The sequence below is a fragment of the Chinchilla lanigera genome, unplaced genomic scaffold, assembly GCF_000276665.1.
Source record: "Chinchilla lanigera isolate Chin_1 unplaced genomic scaffold, ChiLan1.0 scaffold00066, whole genome shotgun sequence".
NCBI classification, from domain to species: domain Eukaryota; kingdom Metazoa; phylum Chordata; class Mammalia; order Rodentia; family Chinchillidae; genus Chinchilla; species Chinchilla lanigera.
Window position 1 is genome coordinate 7,678,184 of NW_004955467.1, and position 25,218 is coordinate 7,703,401.

Consider the following 25,218-nt stretch of genomic DNA (forward strand, 5'->3'; position numbering starts at 1 on the left):
TTATATACATATAGAGAGAGAAAGAAAGGGAGATAATGCATGAGTGAACTGTCTTTAGCCTACAAGAGAAGATAAAGGAAATATATGGGGAAAACAAAGGCAAAATACTGTGTTGAAAAAAGAAGGCAGATTTTCAAATTATTCTAAAGTATTTAATAATAATTAGAGTCATCCTGTACTTTAGCCATGAAATTGATTCTCTCACAAGTTTCCATGTTACCAGTCTTGTTCAGTGAAAGAAACTGTCCCACAATAAGGGACATTGTACAAAGGCAAGGAGCCTCAGGGTGATTACCTGACTTCTCACCAATCAAAAATTTTGTTATTCTAAAGCATTTGTTGGGGCTGGGGATTTAGCTGAGCGGCAAAGTGCCTTCCTGGGAAGTGCAAGGTCGTAAGTTCGATTCCTGGTACCAGAAGAAAAACAAAAAACAAAACAACAACAAAAATAAAGCATTTGTTCCTCTTTTCCTTTCTCCCTCCTTTCTTCCTTCCTGTTTACTGGAAACTCTTAGGAGTGTCATAATAATGTGAACCTTTAGTTTTTTGTGTCTTTTCAATTATATATTTGTGTGATCATTTTGAACATTTCCATCACTCTGGAAAGTTCCTGTGTCTCTTTGTAATCAGTCTTTTCACCCACACACCCCCAGAGACAACCACTTCTCATTTCTATCCTATAAGATAGGATTATCCTTAGATTTCATATAAATGAAGTTATAAAATATATATTAATTTTTACTTACTTGAGCCAAGAAAATTATTTTTAGACTTACACAGTTGTTGCATTCATAATTAGCTTATTCCTTTTATTGATAAATAGTATTCCATTTTACAAATACACCTCAAGTTACTTATCCATTCTCCTAATGATGTATGTTTTGGTTATTTTTAGTTTGGAAGCCTATTGAATAAGGTTTCTGTGCATATTATTGTACAGGTCTTCTTGAGAAAGCTGTTTTTATTTCTGTTGGTAAATACCTAGCAGTGAAGGTTGTAAGAGAGTAGATATGATTAACTTGATTAGAACTGAGTAACACTTGTACAGTGTCCACATCTGTAGGGAGCGGGTGAAGCTGGAAATACTTTGGTGCTGAGAAAAACATCTTGCATGAGACAGTTGCAGACATTAGTCACTAGGTAACCCTGTGTGCGTGATACTCACTTTGTCAAAAGTATAAATAAATGCCCCTATTGTTGTTAAGTTCCTCTTCTCCCATCCAGAAAGAAGGCTCCACCTGGCCTCAGCTTTTGTCTCTTGTCTTTATTTTGTAAATCCCCTCGCCATTTTTCCCTGAACCAGCAGAGAGCTGTGTGAGACACAGCACACATCTTCTCCAACAGTTAGCACCATCTGCCTTCCATTTTAGCATCTAGCGCATGTGAAGAAATATTATACAGTGGTTTAATTTTGTATTTTCTGTAATGACTAATGATGCTGAGCTTCTTTTATGGATATATTGGCCATTTATATACTGGATTAGTCTGCTGGTTGGTTTAGCATAGTTCTGGGTATGGATGGTGGACTTAATGAAGAAGGAAGACTCTCCCTGGGTATGAGTAACATCAATAAATAGTCTTAGAGTCTGGATGGAATAAAAGGGGAAAGAAGATGGACATACTGCCGTGCCGTGTACTGCTTCTCCTCTGCCATGCTGCCCTGCCGTAGAGCCAGCCAACTATAGACTGACACCTCTACAAATTGCAAGCTAAAATAAACCTTTCCTCCTTTTACTTGTGAGTGTTAGGTGTTTTGTCCCAGAAACAAGAATGTTACTAAGATATTCCCCTTAATGTATAATGTGTTGGTCGTGTGTCTGTTACTAGGACAAAGTATGAGATTAATAATCCATGAGGAGGAAACACTCATTTTGGCTTGTAGTTGCCGAGGATCCCACCACCAAGGGACAATTGTCAAAAACATCAGATTTCCATTTTCCACATACATCTCTATAGTCACATAAATATAAAAGAATGTTTAGAAATAATGGCACATAATTAAGATACTATATATGCTGTTTAAGTGTTGTCCCTTAAAATAAATTTAAATGTGTTCATTTCACTTTAAAAAGAGCAACATAATAAAAGGTGAACTTCACAGAAGAATCTTTACAAGAGATAATAGTTAGTGAAAAATGGTAATTGCTAAAGTTTCATCAAAAATGACATAAAATGTTGAATTTTTGGTGATTTTAAAAGCTATACATTTTCTGTATGTCTAGCTTTTCAGCGGCTTGCTGTGTCTTGCTGTGAGGGATGAAGGAACTAGTGCTTTCAACTGCTTTTCACCTTCCTTCCTCCTCCCAATTGCTCCCTAATTTTTCAGTTGCAATTACACATCACATGTCGTTTGTAACATTTCTATACCTTCTTGTCATGCATATATTTGCTTAGTCTCAGTTCAGTTTTTAAATGGATTCAGTTCTAACCATCATCTCTTATGTCATGGTCTCTGGCTTCTTTATTAGAATTCTTTATTTTTATTCATCTCTTGGTTGGCTAGTTTTTTCATCAAGTAATTTTCTCAAGAAGTGCTGAAGTCTTTTGTACCGTCTATCAGTCACCTTATACTTGAATGATGACCTGGCCGGGCATAAGTTTGTTGGGCTGTGCTTTCTTTCTCTAGCTTGCTGACATTTCCATGTCCTAGAATTGTGTCCAGCAAGTTTTTTTTTTTTTCCTTTCCTAATACTTGGTTTTGATTTTGTCTTTTAAAGTCAAACTTTCAGTTTTTGGACATTATACATGAGTTCTGTACCATTTCAGGCAGTGCACTTGAGACATTCTTACCAAGAAAGACTACCACAGCTATGGAGCTATGATGCAAGCTGGGGCATTTGGGGAATATTAATCATATGTCTTCCCTTTCCTTTCCAGAGATAATCGATGACCTTGCCAACCTCGTAGAGAACACGGATGAAAAGCTTCGCACCGAAACCAGGCGTGTGAGCTTGGTGGACAGAAAGTCAACCTCGTGTGGTAAGACATGGTAGTCCTTAGGGCTCTGCTTTTCTGATCTCTTGGGGATTTACTCTACTTTGTTTCCTGTGTTTGTGTAATTGCCACAGGAATTTTGTTGCCCTTCTAACAGCAGTATCGCTTGATGCAGCATTGATATTGCTAAAATGTGCACATATGCACATACATATATCCATATATGTACATATACATATATGTATATAGAATATATTGCACTTCATGTTTGGTATATTTGCACTGAGCAAGTTTTAGCTATTATCAAAGTAGGAAAAGTCTTCACAATTCAGCTTTCTCAATTTGCTTATCTTCTAATCAGTCATGCTGCTTGTCATATGAAATGAATACATTCATAAACGTGTTTGTATGTTTTTGTATTTACAACATGGTGGTCCTGAGTACATGCCATTCATGAAATCATAATGAATGCAGAATGTTTCTTGTATTGTTGCTGATTTTTTAATACCTAGTGTTTAGTATTTGTATCCAGAAAAGTTCCGTCTGGTAGAGCCTGTTCACAGGTAGGAGTCAGGGTCTTCTGTAGTCTGGGAGGAGCAGACAAGTAAGTTTTAGGCCCACTCCAACTAGAAAGTATAATAAGAGATCCTCACACATTAAATTGGGATCCAAAAGAGGAAAAAGAAAGAAAATAATAATACAATTCCTGGTAAGCTGGGGTCACGGGAATCCCTTCACATATATTTGCAATCTGGACATACTTGTATATACTCGGAGTAACCCAGGAAACTGCAAACCTTGAATTTGGTTTGAGACAGACTCACTCATCTCAGTACTAGTTACTTGTTAAAAACTAATGGAATGCCACTCTAGAGGAAAGTGTGTTTATTCGAGGTCTTTAGGGATCAACTAAATTATACTCTCAAGGGCAGTGGTCAGCACCCAGTTAAAGATAAGCTAGTATACATGAAAACGGTACGGCATGAGCAAGAACTGGCAACACGTCATAGAAAACAGTCTGTACAGACTTTTGGTATTAGAATTATCAGACACGAAACCCGGGCCTGGTGGCACATGCCTGTAATCCCAGTACTTGGGAGGCTGAGGCAGGAGGATCACTGTGAGTTCAAGGCCAGTCTGAACTACATAGGGAGACTCTCTCTCAAAAAACTGAAAATAAAAACAAAAAAAAAAGAATTGTCAAACATGATTATTGTAAAATCAGTGATACTTTTTTGAATTAAAAACATGACAAGCTTGAAAGCATCTTAATAGAACACAAAAGTTTTAAAAGAGGTCAGATAAAATTTCTAGAAAATAAAAATAACTGAAACTTGCAGCAGGTGATACAGTTCAGTGGTAGAGCTTTTGCCTAGTATGTCCGAGGCCCTGGGTTTTAGTCCTAGCACTATTAAAAAAAAAAAAAACAAAACCTTGAAACTCAAAATGGAATAGATTCTTGGTGCTGACAGAAAGGAAAATCAATCGGAGGAAAAATAGAAAAAATCCATCATATTTCCTTTTCATATATGCTGGCATTTAGAGGAGGTTATCTAGAATGCCTTGGAAGTTAAATTACAATCTTAATAGAAGAGGCATTTGGGGGGCACGGAGTTGGTCCAAGAGCCTCAAAACATAAAGAGTTATTTACCTGCTTTTCTCAGATGCAAGGCTGGATTGTTTTATATGTAAACAAATGCACACATATACATGAATATAGGCAAGGTGTGTTTGAACTAGTAGTGAAAGGAGATTAACTCCCTCAAAGTGTAACTTGATTACTGTTTGCTCGTGGCCCGTATGACTGGTAACTATGAGGACTTGAGGTGCAGGTAGCAGGCAGCACATCGTCATGCTCCTCAAAGGCTTACAAAAAAATAAGTTGTGAACCATGAAATGGCCTTTTGTTTCCCTGGCCTGCACAGATCTTCCTTGATGGTCTGCCATATCAGTCATAGATGCTTGAGCAGTGAGAGAATTTCTAGTTATAAATACAGACCAAATTGCAAGGGGGCCACGCAGGAGAAGGGCCCGATGATGAATTTGTTTGTTCGGTTACTAACAAAGGATTCAAGCACCTCTTTGTGGACCTCTCACTCTAGAGTCTGGGCTTTAAAATTTGTACTGAGATTTTGTGTGTGTGTGTTTTCTCCCTCCCTTTTCTTCTCTCAGTTGCACCCCAATGATAACATCAAGTCGAAAACAATATTGACATTTGTTTTTTCTAGATTCTAAAGGCAAATTAGACTGATATGTTCCCCTGGTACCTTGATGTATTTTCAAATCTGTTTCTTGTATTAAGGACATTTACATAAAAGTGGGATCTTTGTAATTGCAGTTTAAATATTCAGTGTGCCTGATCCTCATTAGAATTCAAAATAGAGCCTTGTCTGGGTCTGACAGAGGGAGCCAATTGTGAAAGCCCAGACTGAGAATTCTGAATGACTCCGGTTGAGGGACAGTCTTGCTTCTCAGCATATTGACTGTTACGTAATGTTGTCTAAGCACGTCTGTTGTGATTTTAGCAGCGTTCCGGTGTGTGGTTGGAGATCAGCCCAGCTGACCTTGCACAAACGTTATGGCAACCTAGAACCAGTGGGTCTGCCTCCAGCTCTCCTGGAGATGCAGCAAGGCAGTAGATAAAAATCGTCCACACCACACAGGCTGCTGTCTAGCGGACCTAGGTATCAGCTTCCTTCTCCGTAAAATGAGGATTGCAATTATAGGTTGAGCATGCCTAGTCCACAAAGTCAAATTATGAAATGCTCCAAAATGTGACCTTTTTTTTTGATACCACGAATCAAACTCAGGATCTTGTGCTTGCCAAGCAAGCACTTGTGCTGCTGAGCTATATCCCTGGCCCAATTTGAGCTTTTTAACTGAAAAAATGATGCCACAAATGGAAACTTCCACACCTAATTTCATGTGATAGGTTGCAGTCAAAATGCAAATGCACTAAAAATATTGTACAAAATTACTTTTGGGTTATGTGTATAATACATAAATGAATTTCATGTTATAAAATAATGCTGCATTGTATACCTAGAGCTTTTTTCTATATTTAAGTTTTATTTTGTTTTCTCTCAGGTAAAGTATCAGTTAGGATACATCCAGGTGCCAGAATCGGAGACTGGGGCTCAAATTGGAAGGTTATTTGAGGCTCAGAGAAGTGACAGCTGGAGAACCAGGGGACGGAGCAGCCATTGTCCTTGGGTGCGAATAGCCTGGGTTGGATGCCAAGGTCAGAGTGTCATGGCAGTCATGGGAGGTTCTCAACATGCCAGATCCAGCCACTTGCTCCAAAAGACCAAGTGGAAAAAGCAGTGAAGTAGAAAAGGAATTTATTCAGTGCAGCCACTCTAGGAAGGAACAGGAGGACTATCATCCTAACCCTGTCTTGCAGATGCTGACAGCTTCATGATTATATAGGGAAGGACCAAAGGGAGGGGCAAAAAGAATACATAGTCGTGGTTTTGGTCAGACTGTGGTCTGGTTGATCATTATTTCAGGTCTGGTTTGACAAGGTCCTGCTGGCTCTGGGGAAGTTGTTACTACTTGAGAGGGCAATTTTGGTTCTCCCTCATGGAGTTATTGCTCCCATTCAGGGAGAGAACCTTGACTCCCATCATGGGGTCATTGCCTTTCTGTGAGAGCAGCCTCAGTTCTCCTCATAAGGTAATCTGCCTGAAAGACTTGCTGTTCCAGCTGGGGATATGGCTCAGTGGTAGAGCTCTTGCCTTCCACGTACAAGACCCAGGGTTTGATCAAAAAAAAGCTTTGCTGTTCCTGGAATCTTGAAAATAACTTAGATATTCTTATCTTGGTGTCTTCAGTCTTGAAAGGGTATAAGAGAAGTTGGGTAAATGTAGGGCTAATTAATTTTGTTCTTAGCAGTTTTTAGACAGACATTCTTTAAGTGATTATCATGTATGTCTGTGTACAGAGTCAAGCAGGAACCTGACCCAAAACTTAGCAGTAGCAAAGAAAATAACTGCAGACCCAAGTGAAAAGTCAGTGCTATTAGCAAAAGCAACCTTTAAAGTTATGTTACAAAAGTTGCTGAGTGACTCTGCTGCCTCCAGCCATCTTGAGGGAGTGCCAGCCGGCCAGAGCGGGCAGAGAAAGATGCTGGCTCTCCTGGCATCCCGAGTGGGAAATGTTGCACTCCCTCCTGGCAGGATCTCACACGATGGGAGGGCCTTCAAGACATTGCCCATTACAGATAGATTTCCTAAGTAGACCTACTTCTTAGGATGTAAGCAATATTAAGCCTTTGAGATACAGATATTATTTCACCATAATGTGTCAGAAACTGTCCCCCACCATGAACTTAGTGACAGACCTTTGATAAAACCTAGTACCTCTCTAGCCGTCATTCTTCTTGAATAACTTCTAGGGTTTGAAATGTTCTCTGGCAGAAATAGCTCCTCCTGCTTGATTTCTGTGATCAAGCATTGTCCTTACTGCTTCAGCTGCTGACTCCTTTCTTCATTTTTCTCCTTGTCATGTACCGATGCCATGGTATGTTAGGCACTGAGGATGAAACATCAGCGCGGCCTCCGTCCCGGCCTTGTGGCACGCTTAGTCTAACGGGAAGGCTGCAGACCCAGGCAATGTGAGAAAGGCTTTGCTGGACATGCACTGGACACTGTTGGCTGCTGCGACAAGACTGTAAGCTCATTTCACAAAGCTGAACAGAATGTAGTGGGCAGGTGGGGGAAAGACGATTCCAGGCAATGAAAAGTATAGATTTGAAGAAGACACAGATAACACTGGGTTTCTCAAACAACAAATAGGGCAGGGATATAGCTCAGCGGCACAAGTGCCTGCCTGGCAAGCACAAGTTCCTGAGTTTGATTCCTGGTACCAAAAACAAAAAACAAAAAGCAACAACAACAAAAATCAAACAACAAATAGGGCTGCCTGGCTAAGATACAGGGCATCTGCCTGCAGGACATTGAAAGTACAGCGAGGCAGAGGGGAGCCAGGCCACGCACAGCCTATTTGTTTATTCAAGTTTCCCTTGTCTCTCATTCTTCTCCCCTTCCCACTCCATATTGAGGATGCTTAGTGCTCAGTCCTCAGATTTTTTTTTCCTCAACTCTTTCCAAAGGCCTAGAGTTTCCAAGCTATCTCACCTCCTATCCTGGATGCTTTCATGGGTACCTAGTGCTCCTGCATCTCAGACCGAGCTTCCCCCGCATCCCCAGACCTGAGTCTTCAGCTGCGGCCAGCCAGCTTCTCTTGACTGCCCATGGCGTCCCCTCACTCTGTCCTCAATTTCTCGTGCACTCGGAATCTTCCTCCTAGAATCCGCTTCCTTTGCCGTGCTTCCTATGTTTTTCGGGCTCAGTGCTTCCTCATCCCTTCTATTGCCTTCAGTGGCCAGACAGGAAGTGAGCAACTGTTATTATGTCCAGTGGCAAAGTAGAAAGCAAACAGCAGATTTCTACCAAGGAGGAGCACATGCCAAGAGTTGCCAGATCATCTGCTTGTTTATTTTTTAAAGAGAAAACTGAAATCTGGATCTCAAGTGAAATCTCCCAGTATTTTAGTGTTCACAGTAAATTCACATTTTAAAAAATACCGTGTGGGCCAAATAAAACATGTCACATGTACTACTTTGGGGTCTCTTTTCTCTATTTGTCCGGTCAACCCCAAGGCCTGTTTGTTCTAAACTCTGAACTCTCTCCTTTGCTCATTACTTTCTGTTCTCCTCATTCTATTTGTTTCTTTGTCATATTTATGTAGCCATTAAAGATAATAATGAAATATCTTTGTTGGTAGAGAAAAATATGTGTGATTGTAATTTTGATCAGATTTCTGTAAAATGTGGCCCTATCTTGGGATTAGTATATGAGCTGTCACCGTGGCAACCATCTCCCCAGCCCTCAGTATTGTACAAATAAACAAGATGGGTTCCTCTCCTTAAGAGTTCTTATTTTTTTAGCACATGCCTTTTAAAATTAGTTTAAAACTGTTTATCTCCCGGACATTTCTGGAATTTTTTAGCAAAATGACTTTTTTCTATCATAGAGATAGTAGATAATAAGTAGTAAAACTATGTAGTATTAGGGAACCAACTGCTGTAATCCCAGAGAATGCTATGACCCTCCAGTGTACATATCAGTGTTGTTCAAAATTCATTCTAGGAACCAAAATCTCCATTTGTAGACCTTTGCTTCCCTTGGCCCCTCCAAGTCCTTGCCCCATCCTGTGCCTTGTGGTTGCCCATGAAGTCTGTGTGATGCACGTGTTAGGTACTTGTGGTCAGAATGTTTTTTATACTGTTGTCTGCCCTGATTTTGAATTCTGAGTGTGGAAAAGCCTATTTTTCTGCTAATAGCATTTATTTGGGAAGCGGGAATAGGAGCAGTAAGTTCAAATGTTGATGCTTCAGCTTAATCCAGGCAAAATGAAGCCTTAGAGAGAGGCGCAAAATTGGAAACCCTTTACTTAATGGAATGTGATGGATAGAGGCTGACAGCCTCTGAACCGGCACCATGACCCCCTCAGAGACCTCCACGCTTCTTAGGAACTGGGAGGAGGCACTGATACTTGTTATCGTCAAGGGGTTAGAAGTGATCACAAAACACAGCCTTTTTAAAAAATTCTTTTTGCTTGATGTGGTTCGGAATGCTCAGGTATGATTTCTGAGCATTTTCTATTCTTACTGAGTAATAATTACACCATACAGGTTTTGATTGATGATGTTACTGGTCCACATATTTCTTCCTGTTTTCTGGTAATGTTTTTTCACCAGTTCATCTGCTCCCTACATCTCTGTATGACCAGCACGTGTGGATGGGGTTTGGAAGAATGTCAGTCTTCTTAGGAGAGAGTATATTTTGCATATTCGCAGTGTGCTTTGCTGATACTGTTTGTCTACCTACTCATGGGAGAAAGGGAAGGAGAAACCCAGCACCTGTTTCATTTTGCTACCCAGCCTAACCCTTCAGGAGTTCATCATTACACGCTCCGTGATCCTCATTTACATACTGATTTTTATTTATATTTGTAAATTGAAATAAAATGAGGAATTAGATTCTATTTATGGCTGAAATTACCCAACCTGGGTAAGACTGGGAAGGGGAGGAAGTCACTTTATGTCTTTTCACATGCAAAATCAATAGTTTAGATCAGATAATCTTTGCAGTTCTATCCACCTGCTTGAAGAAAATTAAATATCATTCTTCAATCTCTGACCTTGCGTTTTCTCCTCCCCTCCCCCGAAGTAACCAAATAAGGATTAGGGATCTAGGCAAGACCTCTGTGCATCTTTATCAGGTGACTAGTGCCACATTAGGTACCTGTGCAATCATACTTGGGATTCATCAGTGTTATAAATTGTTGTATTTGTCAAAAATTGTTATATACATGTATATTTTTTTCTTGTCAGAACAAAATAAGAAACATAGGAAAATATTTTAATGAAAGATAAGGAGAAAGCTTGGTGGGCTCAGTATGTGCTAGGTTAGGAGAACAAAGGATTGGAGTAAGGGAACCACCACTCCTATGTCTGTGCTCCAAGTAGATGATACAGGTGCTTATTTTCGTCTTTTAGAGCTACCGTTAATTATGTGCTTAAAATGAAGTGGTAGACTTTTTCAAAAAATTCCCTAAAATGGAATTTTTGGTATGGCTTTTCATGCTTCTCCTCCTTTAAAAATCATAATTACAGAAAGGATTAAGTGGAGGCATGGGTAGCTGATGGGGTTATTAAACTCACAGTTATTCACAGGTGTTATCTCTTTGTATACTGTAAAAAGTAAATTCTAATACTGCATTACCTTTGCGGCTGTCTAGCATTCACCGCCCAGTTTTCAGAGCCTCCCGAGCTCCCGCCAGTTGCTGGTGTGTGCTCAGAGCAGGAGATGCAGTTTGATTTTAATATTAGCTGTGAGCCGCATCACTGCTTGGAGAAACAGTAGCATTGTTAAATAAAATTACATAAAAGGAAATACAATTAAAGAAGAAATAGCAGCCAACAAAATTTTAAAGTAAGGTTTAAAATTCTCTGTAGTTTTAGAAATTATCACAGTGAAAGTGAGACTGCATTCATTTGTGGCTGCACCATGCACCTCTGCCCACTTGGCTGGTTGTGCGTCCACAGGTAAATCCCTGTCCCTGCTCCTGTGCGCTGCAGAGCACGCTTCCTGCCAGGCCCTTCAGAAAAACGGCCCAACTGCAGACCAGCGCCGCAGTCCAGAGACTTGGCCTCGATGACTTCTTTCTGGTGTCATGACATCGATGCCCGCTTGAGGCTGCGCATGAATGAAGTAGGAAGGATTGGCTGGCATACAGGAATTTGTGCTGGTTAGAAAGTGGAATTCTCCTTGTCCGTACCCCTTGGAAATGCGGTGTCATAAGCCCTGATATTAGCCGTAAATCCAGACGTAGCTGCCTTAATGAACATTTCTATCAGCTCTAGGGATGCATTAATTAGCTCCAACAGAACTTCACTGAGGACTTGGTTTTTATCTTTTAGTTCACCTTTCCTTTCTACTTCAGAGTCAGGTAGCAGCGACAATTTCCAGTCAGTGAACCATGTTAAATTCCTTAGAATAATTGATTTGGGTTTCATTTTAAAATCACTGTTGGTGTTCTTTGCCCATGAATCTAAACACTAAGGTCCATTTCTCTGGATTTAGCAGTAAATTGATCTTCGTGTCAGCCTTAGGTGTCAGCCGGGCGTGGGACCCCAGGCTCCGCCATGGCAGGCACTGTGAACAGCTCACTGTATCTCACTTTCTGCTGCTCTGGAGGTGCCTGCCGAGTGCTGGTGCTCACACTGCTCAGTCTGGCACGTGTGACTCAGTTTCCCTTGAGAGAGTTCCCGGCTGCCGAGCCTAGCCTCCAGATGCTCTGCAGCACTTGATTTGTGCTCCAAGGTGCCCATGTCTCTCTCTTAGCCCTTAAAGCAGTCACTCGTAAAAATGACTTTTGGATTTCTGCAAAGTCTGATTTTTTTTTTTTAAATAACAGTCTTATTTCTTAAAGATATGGCATCTAAAATTTGTCTTCATTTTGTTGACATTTTGTCTGGTATAACTGATTACCTGGAAGGAAAACTAACTGAAAATGGTCATTTTTAAAAATGAATAAACATGCCAGTGATGAATGCACAAAGGCCTGAACACTTGAAAATGGAGGAGGTGGTGAATTTCATGTCGTGCACTTTATCACAGAATTTTAAAAAGTAAATTTTAAAAAGTAAATTTTAAAAAGTAAATAAATACTTGATGTTCACCATTCTATGAAATCATCCACAGTTAGAATAATATTTCTAAAATTCCCTGGCATCTTCCAAATAATGTGTGATACTGCTCCATACAACTTTTTAATGTAATAGAATCATAATTATATCTATGTAGATTTGCCTAAACAAAGTAGAAATAGGAACAAAAATTGTTTCAAAACTAGAAGATATTTCAAAAATAAATGTAAATAAATTAAGCATTATTGTTGCTTTATTTTTCAGTACAGAGTTTGAACCCAGGGCCTTACAAGTGCTAGACAGGCACTCTACAACTGAGCTACATCCTCAGCCCTTTTAAACTTTTGATACAGGGTCTCACTAAATTGATCCTGAACCTACAATCCTCCCAAACAGCTGGAGTTACAGGCATGTGCTACCATGCCCAGCGGCAAAGTCTCTATATCCTTGATAAATCAGAGATGCCTTTTGATCCATTTTGCTACTCTGACTCCCATCTTGTTTATACATAATCAAATCTCAAGGAGTTCAGGAGCCTGCTTTTCATTTTAGTAAGGAAACAGGCATATCTTACTGTGACGCTGAACTAATGATTTTATATGCTGTGTTCCTTCAGAACTTTAAACTTCTAGTTCTTCCAAAACCTGATTATCTTTACAATCTAGATTTACTTTGTATTCTTTTTTTCCTGCATCTCCCATTCTGATATTCAAGTGACTGCATTTGTTGTTTTTTGTTTGTTTGGTTTTTGTTTTTTGGTACCGGGGATCGAACTCAGGAGTTCGCGCTTGCCAGACAGGCACTTGTGCGGCAGGGCCATATCCCCAGCCCCAATTCAGATATTCTTTTTTTTAAAAAGCAATGTGATTTGGAACAGCCTGGAGGTGCCTGCTGAGTGCTGGTGCTCACATTGCTCAGTCTGTGTGGTTTTTTCTCGTACATTATTTCTTAAGCAGCATCTTCTTTCACGTGGCACATGATGGCTCCAATCAGCTTGATTGTTCGTCATGATGGGCTTAAATTTAAATATTTTGCCGTCCCCTTGTAAAAATCCCTTTATGCTAGTGATATGAATAAATTCTGGACCTAAGACATACGTTTCAGGAAAAAGACCTTTTAAGCTGTAAGAACTAAATGAACATGGTTCCTGCTTTGCAAAGTGGAGCTTGGTTGTGATATCTTTTATATCTAAAGGGAGGGGTGAATGAGAACCAAGTGGAAGGAGCCTCCTTCTCCTGCGACTGATTCCTCTAACCCTCGTCAAACTGAGCATCACTTGTCTGTAGCGAAGTAACAGGGTGGCTATTTCAAGGTATACATAAGTTCTTTGAGAAAAGGGGAATAAAATCACTAATTATACTAGCAGTATTGTCCAAAATGGAACCAGTCGTTTTGCTAATTTTTCTAAAACAACTTGGAAACGTTTTTATCTACAATGGTTATTTCAGATAAACTCAGCTGAGCGTTGGCACTGCTAACCACCTGCAAAACCATTCAGTTTGTAGGTGACAGAAGGAAATGGGGAGCCTGTGCAGAGTCTCCCTTTGGGGGTTTGAGGCTCTCTGTCCAGTCTTGCTTCCCAGGGCTGACATTTATTTGAGGTTTGCGACTTTCACAGTGATATCTCTTTTCCTCTTTATTAATGTTCAAAGTTGGGCTCAGGAGCCCTAGTTCCAGTGAGAGGATGCTGGAAATAATCCTAGCCAGGTTCTCTGGGCAAACAGCCTTGTAAAGCTAGCAGCCCTCAAGGGGCTCAGTGTGTGGGCCATGGACTGTTCACGTACACTAACAAAAGGGACCACATTCACCCATCTTTAAATCACATCTCCAGCTCTGTGCTGGGCTCTTCTCTGAATTTCCGTACTCCTCTCTTCCTAGTCTTTCTTCCCTCTTTTCCTGTTTTCTTTTTCTATTAATTTTTTTTATTTTGTCAATGTATGTCAGTATTACGGATGTGGGGTTTATTTTGGGAAATTAGCATATGCATTTAACTTATCTTAATCAATTGCAATCCCATCCCTCCTCTTTTCCTCTCCCCTCCTGCCTGTTCTGTTCCCCATCTCCAGAAGTCTACCTCCTGATTTCCTATCTTCTAACCTTTATTTTTTTTGGTGGGGGTGGGGTGGGGTGTTTCTGGTACCGGGAATCGAACTCACGACCTTGCGCTTGCCAGGCAAGCACTGTGCCACTGAGCTAAATCCCAGCCCATAACCTTTATTTTTTTAATGTATCATTTTTCTTCGTTTTTCTATTTTCTTTCAGTTCCTGTCGTTCTGTCCTCATTTCCCCTGTGAATTCATCTGCTCACTCGAGGGCTTCATTCCAACTCCCAGGCAATACCCATAAAACTCTGCCCGCCTCTGGTTTCATTTTCCTGCCCCAGTCAGCAGCTTTCTCTCCTTGCTATGTCGTAAGCCTGGAGCTATCTGGAAGTGTGTTGTAGGATGTACGGAACACAGGAATAGACCCAAGAAGTACATTCTAAAGATGTTATTGCATAACATATTCCTGGTGTGTTCTGCACTTCACCTTTCACACCCGTTGTCCGGTTGCAGGTACCCTTGTGTGCATTGTCTTGCCACTTCCGTGTGCATTTTCCAGTGTGTCCATGGCAGTGAGCTCACGCCTGAGGGGTGTGGCACGACTGCTGTTTTGCAGCTTTGAAGATGGAAGGACCCTTCTCCCAGCTCAGTTTCACCCCCTCAGTAGAAGGTGTTCCTGCTGTGGTCATCCTAGCGGTTTGCAAACCGTTCTCCTTACTGTGATATCAGTTTTATGCAGAGAGGCCTCTTGTGCATTTCACTGTTCTCGAAACTGGTGGATATCTTCTTTAACTGAAGGCTCCACATCAGAGTAACCATGCTATCATCCATGACTTCATTAATAAAACACTGTAATTAAAATCAGTTTGAGGCTGGGTGAGATGGTACACACCTGTAATCGCAGCACTTGGGAGTCTGAGGCAGAAGGGTCATGAGTTCTAGACCAGTCTGGACTACAGAGTAAGTTCAAAGTTAGCCTGGGCTACAATGGGAGACCCTGTCTCAAAAAAACACAAAAAACCAGAAACAGTCAGTTTGTATTTCGACAGGCATAATCTTATATGAGGCACTGTGCTCGGCTCTTTCTGGCAATGAGTACTTCTGGGGACCTTTGCTTTTTTTTAAGCCCTCAGAGAGGCTCTCACCATCAGGAGGCAGTCAGGAAAAATAGTAAACCACCTGAGGTATTACACCCAGAGATGATTTAATACAGAGAACTTGTTACAGTACTGTAAGAAGGACTGAGAATGAACAGGGGAAGGTGAGGTAATCCAAAAATTAGTAACGGTAAGAAGCAGCTGCCAACTGCACGAGGTGCCTGAAGCACCTGAACGCAGGAGCTCCGGGGGTTTCTGCTCGCACGGTGCTGTGGCACCTGTGTTGGACTCCTGGGCTGATGCAGAGGACAGCCTGCCTGGCTCGTCTCGAACTGTTAAAGAGAGGCTGCTGCCACCGCCACTGGGCTCACTGAGGGGCTGTAGACACCTACAGAGACACCTGTTCTGCTAGGAACAGAGAAGCTGCTGACAGAGAACACTGTCCTTCAGTGAGAAGGTAACCCTGGGAAGATCTGGGATATCAGAAGCAAGGGAAAGAAATAAAAAGAACTCTCGAGATGATAGCAGTGAAAGACTGTGCAACAGACCGAGAGACTCACCATTTAAGAATGCAATTACAGGTAAAGGAAAACCAGAATGATGTGTTTCCTTATGTGACAAATTGAAGTGACAAGTTGCTGGAAGATGTGAGATTGAGTAGGAGAAAAATTAACCAGTTGAAAAAAGACAATGAGGCAACTAGTATATTAACTCCAGGAAAACAAAAAGTAATACCAGGAAAGGAAGCGTGATTACAGTATGTTACTTAAGAGTGAATATGGCCGTGGTGCACACCTGTAATCCCAGCACTTGGGAGGCTGAGGCAGGAGGATTGCCATGAATTCGAGGCCAGGCTGGGCTACGTGAGTTCAGGGCCAGCCTGAACTGCATAGTGAGGCCCTGTCTCAAAAACAAAACAAAACCAGAAAAAACCCAAACAACCAAACTTTGCCCCCCTCTAAAAAAAGTGAATATGAACATAGCTATAATAATGTAGATGTTAGATTTTCATTTAACCATAATATAAGATTTAACTATAAGATAAATGAGAGAGTAAAGAGATAAGGTATTACAGAATTTAATCTTCAAATAGCAAAAAAAGAAGTGACTATACAGTATCTAAAACTGATGAAATTTAGGGATTATGCTGTCATGGTTTAAATATGAGCTTCCCCCCGCAAGACGCATGTATTGTGGGCTTGCTCCCCGGGGCAGCAATATTCAGAGGCAGGGCCTTCAGAAGCACTTTTATCACGTGGAGCTTCCTTCAGAGGATTAAGTCATTGCTGACTCAGCTGAACGGCTGTGAGGAGGTGGGGCTTAGTTGGACACACTAGGACCCTGGGAGCTGCCTTTGAAGAGTGCACCTCGTCCCCAGCACCTTCCTCTCCGGCCCTTCCCATTTCTCTCTGCTTCCTTCCCCCTTCTCTCTGCCGGAGGCAAGAATCTTTGTCCTGCCACGTCCTCCCTTCGCTGTGATGCCTCGGCCTCACCACACATGGCTGGCCCTGGACTCAAACCCCTGAAACGGTGAGCAGAACAAATCTCTCCTCCTTTTAAGTTGTTTTTCTCAGGTGCTTGACAATGGTAGGCTGCACTGTTGAAAAGTAAGAAGGGAAAAGATAGAAGAAACAGCCAAAATAAGTATAAAGTTAATGCCTTTGGTGATGAGGGAGGGAGTCACCGGTACAGGCAGAGAAATTGCCGTACCTTTTTAGAACTGCCCTTTTCATTGGTGCATTAATCGTTTTGATAGAATAATTTTTAATGTTGAAGTTTTAAGTTTATATGTTCTGTTGTGTCTTGGGGAATAAAATTCCAAGTAGTGAATGGGAAAAGAAGTATTGTCATGGGCTTCTGACTAAGACAAGTAAATGTTAGCCAGGTGTGGTGCACACGTCTATAATCCCAGCACTCAGGAGGCTGAGGCAGAAGGATCACCACAAGTCCGAGGCCGGCCTGCTCTGCACAGTGAGAAGTTTGTGGTGCAAAGTGCCTGGTGAGGTCTGCTTACCTCATGGTGGCCAGAAAGCCATAAGAGCAAGGCTGGTCTAAGTGGCCTCCATGGACAAGGCCTATCAGGGATCCACTTCCTCCAGGGAGCCCCACCTGCTAATCTCTGCCACCTTCCCCAGTGCCCTCACTGTGGACCATGCCATTAGCACATGATACCCAAAACGCATGGGTGCTGAGACTCCGTGCAGAAGCAGCGGGTTCCAAGGGATAAGGCAGTCCTAGAACACCTGGTGTCAGAAACCAAGGACGTGCACAGGCTCTGATGATTACAGGAGCCAACTTCCAGGGACCCCCCACTGGTTAAGTTTGGGGTAATTGGAGAAATGAAAAGAATAACTTGGTAATCTATTATAAATACTGATTTTAAAAAATGCATCCATGTATTTGAATCTACAGTGGGTTTAAAGTAGAAGTGAGGATGGGGAAAGACTGTTCATGCCAACTAAGAAATACAGAAGAATGACAGTGTTAGAAAATCACTGTTGTGGTAGGCTGAGGCAGGAGAATCATTTGAGCCCAGGAGTTTGAGGACGTCCTGACCAGTATAGTGAGACCTTGACTCAGAAAGAGACCAGAGATGGACAGAGAAGACTGCTGAGTGACAGAGAAACTGTTGGGGAAAACAGGATATTCAGAATCTTAACGAATTGCCCCATGGATTATTAGTTAAAAGAAGAAAGACATATGAGCAAAGTAATCAAATTTAACATCACCAATAATGTGAGAACTGGCAGTAGGAGGCTGTAAATTAATTCTCAGTGCCGTGAGAATTAATACAATTGATCCAGAATATTTAGGGCGACCTTGTTAGCTTGAATCAAGAGCTCCCATAAGAGCAGCTCAAGCCTAAGAGTCCACAAAACAAGCACAGTATCAGGAAAGAAGAAAGGTGGAAGGGCTATAGCTTGCAAAAACTAAAAAGGCATAAAAAATATGTCTTGTGATTTTGACTGCATTCTGGCTTATAAGAACATATCTAAAGCGAGGAGTGGTGACTCACACCTGTAATCCCAGGGCCCAGGAGGCTGAGGCAGGAGGATTACTGTAAGTTCAAGGCCAGCTTGGCTACATAATAAATTCAAGGCTGGTCTGAACTACATGGTGAGACCCTGCCTCAAAAAAATAAAAAATATATCTAAAAGTATGCTTTGGGAAAATGAGAAACATTGTTGAGTAGGGACTGGGTATTAGGTAATGTTATTATATCAATGTTAAAATTCTTGGTTATAAAAAAGAATTCTTGGGTATAATAGTGGGGGGATTTTTTTTTCAGAAAGCCCTTTTCTTAAAAGGTAGACGCCAGAGCTTTTAGAAATGAAGTATCATGTGTTTGCAGCTTACCTTCCAAAGTTTCAGCAGCACATATATACCTATATGTATAAGAAGTAAATATGTAGATTATTTAATTATTAAATATAAGTAAATTAAATACACATTCATTATTTAACACTAGAGTATACATACAGAGGTGCACAGGTGCTTATTATGCTGTCTTTCCTGTATGTTGGAGTCTTTCAAAATAGTTGGAGAGAGAAAAAGGGAAACATAGACATTGAAAGTGCCTCCATGTTAATGCTTAGTTCACATTTTTTTTATTTTAAAGAGAGTAGTAAAAAGAAAAAAAAAGAACAAGAGCAGCATACTAGCATCACAAACATAAACAAAACAAGAACATTAAAAGTGATACAGGGTTTCAAAACAAAATGATAGGAATTAACAGTGATTATTATATTACATATTGTTATCTTCAACTGTGTTGCTCAGATTACCAGACGTAAGAATGGAAGATTGTTCAAACCATTAAAGAGAATAATAAAAATTATTAGATAAAACATTAGAGATAATACAGAGTTTCACAAGACAAGATGGTAGGAATTCACCAATGGTTGTTCCATTGCCTATTGTTGTCTTCAAATCAGTTGCTCAGATTACCAGATATAAGCATGCAAAATTGGTCAGAATATAAAAAATTTTAAGCATTAACTGTTCCTTTCAATATACCGTCAGACATCAGCAGTACAGTTGTCCCAGTATTTTTTGTTTGTTTGTTTTCCTTCTTTTTTCTTCTTTTCCTCAGCCCAATTGTTCCTTTCTTTGAGCAGTTTCTTTCCCTTTCATACCATCTATTGTACATTTTGAGTTTTACTTACTCTTTCAGGTTTCTACACCAGGAAGACAATATGATGTTTACACATGTGGTTCTGATTTATTTTACTTATGAGTATGGTCTCTAGTTGCATCCATTTACCTACGAAAGCCTCAAGTTTATCTTTTTTATAGCTGAGTAATACTCCATTGTATAAAAATACCACATCTTTTTTATCCATTCCTCAGTTGATGGACATTTGGATTGTTTCCAAGATTTAGTTGTAACAAATTGTGTAGCTATAAATATGGGTGCACATATATTGCTGTGTTATGATGTCTTTAATTCTTCTGGGAAAATACCCAGAAGGGGAATTGGTTAAATGGGACTTCCAATCCTAGTCTTGTGAGAAATCTCCAGACTGATTTCCACAGTGGTTTCACCAATCTATACTCCCACCAGCAGTGGAGTAGGGTTCCTTTCTCCCCACAGCCTCTCCAGCATTTGTTATTGGTTGATTTCTTGATGATAGCCATTCTTTCTGGGTGAGATGGAATCTCAGTGTTGTTTTAATTTGCATTTTTCGAATGACTATTGATGTTGAACATTTTCTCATGTATTTATTTGCCATTAGTATTTCTTCATCCAGTTCACATTTTAGTATGTTATCTAAAAAGAGAATGAATAGTTGGTGAAATTTCTAGGTGTGCCACTAATAATCTCTTTTATAGCTGGTCATCTACACACATACTGAGTTTATTTAGCCTTCCTCAGCTAGAGTCCTTCGTAAATTTGAATCATTACAGTTTTGATTTCCATCCTTCAAGTTGTCACACTGTGCAGAAACTGGCTGTTAATCATTTTACCAGACCACCCTTCCTGAGTACAAAGACTATATCTTACAAATCTGATTCCTATCATTAAGCAAAATGACTGGCTTTTAGTTTGATTTATTTAAAAGGCAACTGGAATAACATGGGAAAGAATTTTCTGTGTCTTCAATCTTCTTTTTTTAAAAAGGCCTTATCAGCCTGGAAAGATAAAATTTGAATGGGATAAAAATTTTACTATAAATGATATGGCTAGGTTATACTTGGACTTGATCCCCTCCTTCAATATTCAAATGCCTGGGAACGTTAAAAGAAATACCAAGCAGGGCATGGTGATGCACGCCTATAGTCCTGGTGCTTGGGAGGCTGAGGCAGGAGGATCACTGTGAGTTTGAGGTTAGCCTGTGCTACATAGTAAACTCATGGCCAGCCTGAACAACACAGTAAGACCCTGTCTCAAAAAACAGAAAAACGAAATACCACCAGGGCGTCACATAGGATAAATTCCTTCAGTCTAGTAATTTGCAGCCACACACTTCGTAGCCACATTATTCATTTTTAAGAACTTCCACATACGACATATATTGTAATATTATTCAGTCATTAAAAATGAATGAAGTAGTAATACACGCTACAATATGGATGAACCTTGAAACATTACATTAAGTGAATGAATCCATATTCCAAAAACTGCATACTGTATTATTCCATTTATTTGAAATTTCCACAATAGGCAAGTCTACAGAGACAGAAAGCAGATTAGTGGTGCTTAGGAGATGCGGAGTTGGGAGGAATCGGAAGAGATGTTTCATGAGTATAAGATTTCCTTTTGGGCTGAAGACACTCTGGAATAAGCAACGGTGACAGTTGCATGGTGTTGTTAATGTACTTAATGCTGATGAATGTATATGTTAAAGTGGTTAAAAGAATAACTTTTGGTTCTCTATACCACAATTAAAAAACAAAAAAGAAGGACAAATTTCTAAATACAAAGACTAATTTTAGTGAAGAATAATTCTCTAGGCTCTTGTGGACACCACAGGCAACTTGGGAAGGCCAGTGTTTCCTGGTCTAAAAGATTCAAAACAGTTTTCAACACAATGACAGTGGGGTATTAAACTAAGGGAGCTGAGGGTGTAAAGCAGGAGTCGAGCATGTGCTTAACATACAGGAGGCCCTTTGTTCAGTTCTCAGCACCAAATAAATAAGCTGTGGTATCTTGGGAGCACATGTCACTGTTGAAGCAGAGGACAAGGAGAGACATTTCTGAGTATGTCCCTTGACATCAGAGCCATAAAACAAGCAATGGTAGCGCATTGGATCTGACTCTTTGTGACCAATGTAGGGTGTTTCTGTGGCCATTCAGCAACTTGGGAGCTCCAGGGAAATCTTCTGACTTCCTGGTTTCTAAGTTTGTTTTGTTTTTCCTAAAATACTTTATTTCGATGCTTATGAAATCAACCCTCAGAGCTCCATAGCCTGGAAGGCCCCCTACTGAGTGTTCAATAAAGTTTTTGAGTTTTGTGAAGAGGAGCAACTAGATGTGGCCAGGGTTAGTGGCTTGTGGTCTTTGCTTGCTAACCTTTTTCTTTCCATGGTACTTTTCAAAAGTTCTTAATTTTCCATGACACACCAGAGTGTTGGGGATTGAGGTTAAGTGGGACGGACAGGCAAGCTGCTGTAAGCAGTTTGCTCCTGTGGTAATGCACAGTTGAGTCAAGGACAGAGAAGCGGAGGGCTGGGGAGACAGAGAGGTGAAAGACAGGAAATTCGATAGATCACAAGGGGGCTGGGAGTGTAGCTCAGGGATAGAGCACTTTGGATTTGCTTCCTGGTACTGAAAGGAAAAAAAAAAGACTAAAGATGAGAAAAGAGGGAAAGGTCAGAAGATTGGTTGGTACTTAAAGGCAAAGAAGAGAAATCTCTGAGCATGCCTCCATGTTCTTGATTGAATCTGCTTTCCGGTACTTGTTATAAATTAATTTTACGTGTGAAAAATGTCAGATCTGAAAGCAGAAAACTAGGAAAGAGCCATAACTCAAAATTCTCCCTTTAAAGTGTTTGTGAGGGTGCAGAGAATCCCTCCCTCACTGTTGGTGGGAATGTGAATTAGGATAGCCATGGAGGAAAATGGTACAGTCTATCAGAGCCTGTCTCCCATAAATACATGTGATTATTATTGGTAAGGGAAAATAAAACCTTAAAAACATATATTGCTTGTGCTTACTTTTGAAAAATTCTTGATTTAATGGTGCTGCTGTTTACACAGTCATTTAGGCCAAGAGTCACAGGCACAAATGCCAAGCAGGTAAAGAAACTGAGAGACACAGACCAAATATGTGCAGGTTGGGCGTGGCAGGGGCCTCTGTGCCTTGAAATGAGCCCCTGACCTAGGCAAGGTCTTGATCTTCAGCTCTACTTGTTTGCTGCCTTGTGGAACTGTGGCCTCCAGCCTCCCAGACCAGCTGCTGCTGCCTTCCTCCTTCCTTCTTCTGAGAAGCCTGATTTTGAGAACAATTTGCCAATTTCTTTTCTCTGCTTTTCTTTTCTTTTTTCTTTTCTTTTCTTTTCTTTTCTTTTCTTTTCTTTTCTTTTCTTTTCTTTTCTTTTCTTTTCTCTTCTCTTCTCTTCTCTTCTCTTCTCTTCTCTTCTCTTCTCTTCTCTTCTCTTCTCTTTTTTCTTTTCTTTGTAGTAGGACTTCACCCCAGGGTCTTTGCACTAAGCTACGTCCACAGCCCTTTTTTGTAATTTTTTTTTTTTAATTTTGACCCTGGCTCTCTCTGAATCTTTAAATTGCCCAGGCCAGGCTCAAACTTGTGATCTTCCTGCCTCTGGCTCCCAGAGTACTGGCTTTGTAGGCATGTGCTGCCAGGCCCAGCTAAAATGTGCCAATTTTTAAAGCACTGTCCAGATCACAACAGACCTGCAAATTGATCCTGGCTCCCTGGCTGTCACGTTGTGACCAGGGATTTAAGTCAACAAGTTACTAATGCAACTGCAAAAACTGAGTGTGATGTAGAGGACTAGGTGGAGGTCAACACAATGAGTTTATTAATCACCTCTTCTTCCTCCCCTCCCTCTCTCCTTTTTTTCCCCTTTCTTTCTTTTTCTTCTTCTCCCCTCTTCTCCCCTCCCCTCCCTTCTTCCCCTCCCCTCCCTTTTGTTGGTACTAGGAATTGAACTCAGGGCCTTTACACTGAGCTGCATCCTCAGCTGTTTTATTTTTTGCGATAGGGTCTTGCCAAGTCACTGAGTTGCACAGTCTAGGCTTGAATTTGTGATCCTCCGCCTCAGTTCCCGGAGTGCTGGGATTACAGGTGTGCGCCACCACATCCAGCTGTCAACCACATTTTCAAGTAATTCCATGGAATTTTTAAAATAGTATTACCAGGAAATCATCCATATTTGGGAAATAGGTACTTTGATGGGAAAATAGTTTTACAGTCTGAGTTGGGTGAGCAGGCCCCATTAGGCAGTGCTATATGTCTTGGCAGGCCAGATACAGTGGCGTGAGATCTCAGGGTGCCTGACCATGTGCACAGGAACATGAAATGGGAGGGAGCAAGGAAAGAAAGGCCTTTAGAATTAGGACTAGTTGGGCACATGGATGCATCTATAGTCACTGCTTTGGGGAGGCTGAGGCAGAAGGATCATGTGTTAAGGCCAATCTGGACAGCTCAGACTGTCTGGGAAAAAAAAAAAAAGATGCAGACTGCCCAACTTCAGCATTTTATCTAGAGAATCCTCAATATTGACCCCTCCTCAGGGACTGGGGATTTAGCTCAGCGGCAAAAGCGCCTGCCTGGCAATCGCAAGGTCGTGAGTTCAGTTCCCGGTACCAGAGAAAAACCAAAAAAAAAAAAAAAAAAAAAAAAAAAAAAAATTGACCCCTCCTCACCCCCTCACACCCACCCCCATCTCCAAATCAGATAGGAAATGTCCCCTTTGCTGAAAAGGAAAATTCACAGGTGTGTGCAAGGAAACGTCTTATGCCTGTGCATAAACACTCTGGGATGACAAACAGGGTAGATTCACTTTGCTTGAAGTGAGTGTTTCTGTTTTTAAAAAGAAAAAGTGTTGAAAAATTAAGAAAGCCTTAGTTAAAATTTATTCTATTTAATTAGATGGCCTTTTTATTTTTAATTGATAATTGCGTGTTTCTGTGGGGTACTGTGTGATGCATTGATGTATAACTTGTAGCATGGCCAAACCAAGCTAGTTAGTATATCACCTTATTTCTTTGTGATGGGCACGCTTAAAATCTTCTCCTCCAGCTATTTAGAAATATACAGATCATTATTACTAACTGTAGTCACTGTGCTGTGCAAACAAACACCAACATGTCCCCTTGTGCTTATTGCCCAGTGTCTTCCTTTTCCTAACCCAGCCTTTATTTTTCACTATCAAGATTAACCTGATATTTTTCACAAAATAACCCAGACCAAAGTGCTACAGGAGTGGGATCCTGATCTGCAGATGGGGAGGCCCTGGGAGCAGGAGGACGGCATGGGTTAGGTCGAGTGTCAGGAGCTGTCTGTGAGGTGTCTGCGAGCAGTCTGCCGGGTGCAAGCCTATCCGTTCCCAGTTGGGATCTGCGCCTCACTTCCCTCACTGCTGGTCTGACATCCATCACCATTGTGCCTGCCTCCCCTTGTCTGATGGCAGAATTTATAGCAAAGTTCTGAAAAAGTGGAAAGGGCATGGAAAAGGGGCGGTGCATGGGAGCCAGTTGTGAACTGATAAATCAAAGTCTTTTTAAAGTCTGGGAGCATTTTGGCATCTTCTGCTTTTGGATTCTTTACATGAGAGCCTTTGAGAAGCATGAATATAGCTAAAAATGCGGAGGTTTTCTTCAACTTTTTCTCTTTGGTGGTGAACGGGGAAAGCAGTGACAGTAATCATTTGGGTGTTTAATGAGAGGTGGCTTTATCTTGGCTCCATTGTGGCTGTTTTGTACTTGGAAGTAGGGACAGTAGCCGTAATTAACTCACTTTGC

At 40.9% G+C, this 25,218-nt stretch overlaps 1 protein-coding gene across 4 annotated transcripts in view; it reads left to right on the top strand.

The window, feature by feature from the left end:
- Stx8 (syntaxin 8) overlaps positions 1-25,218 on the top strand; it is a 265,408-nt gene that overhangs the window by 153,961 nt on the left and 86,229 nt on the right. For 2 of the 4 annotated variants that reach the window (XM_013522155.1, XM_005399386.2), the window contains exon 8: positions 2,878-2,979. In XM_013522155.1, the coding sequence (XP_013377609.1) occupies positions 2,878-2,979 (102 nt within the window). Of the gene's footprint in view, positions 1-2,877; positions 2,980-7,464; positions 7,589-25,218 lie in introns of those variants that run through there. The other 2 variants (XM_005399384.2, XM_005399385.2) reach the window with 2 other exon arrangements.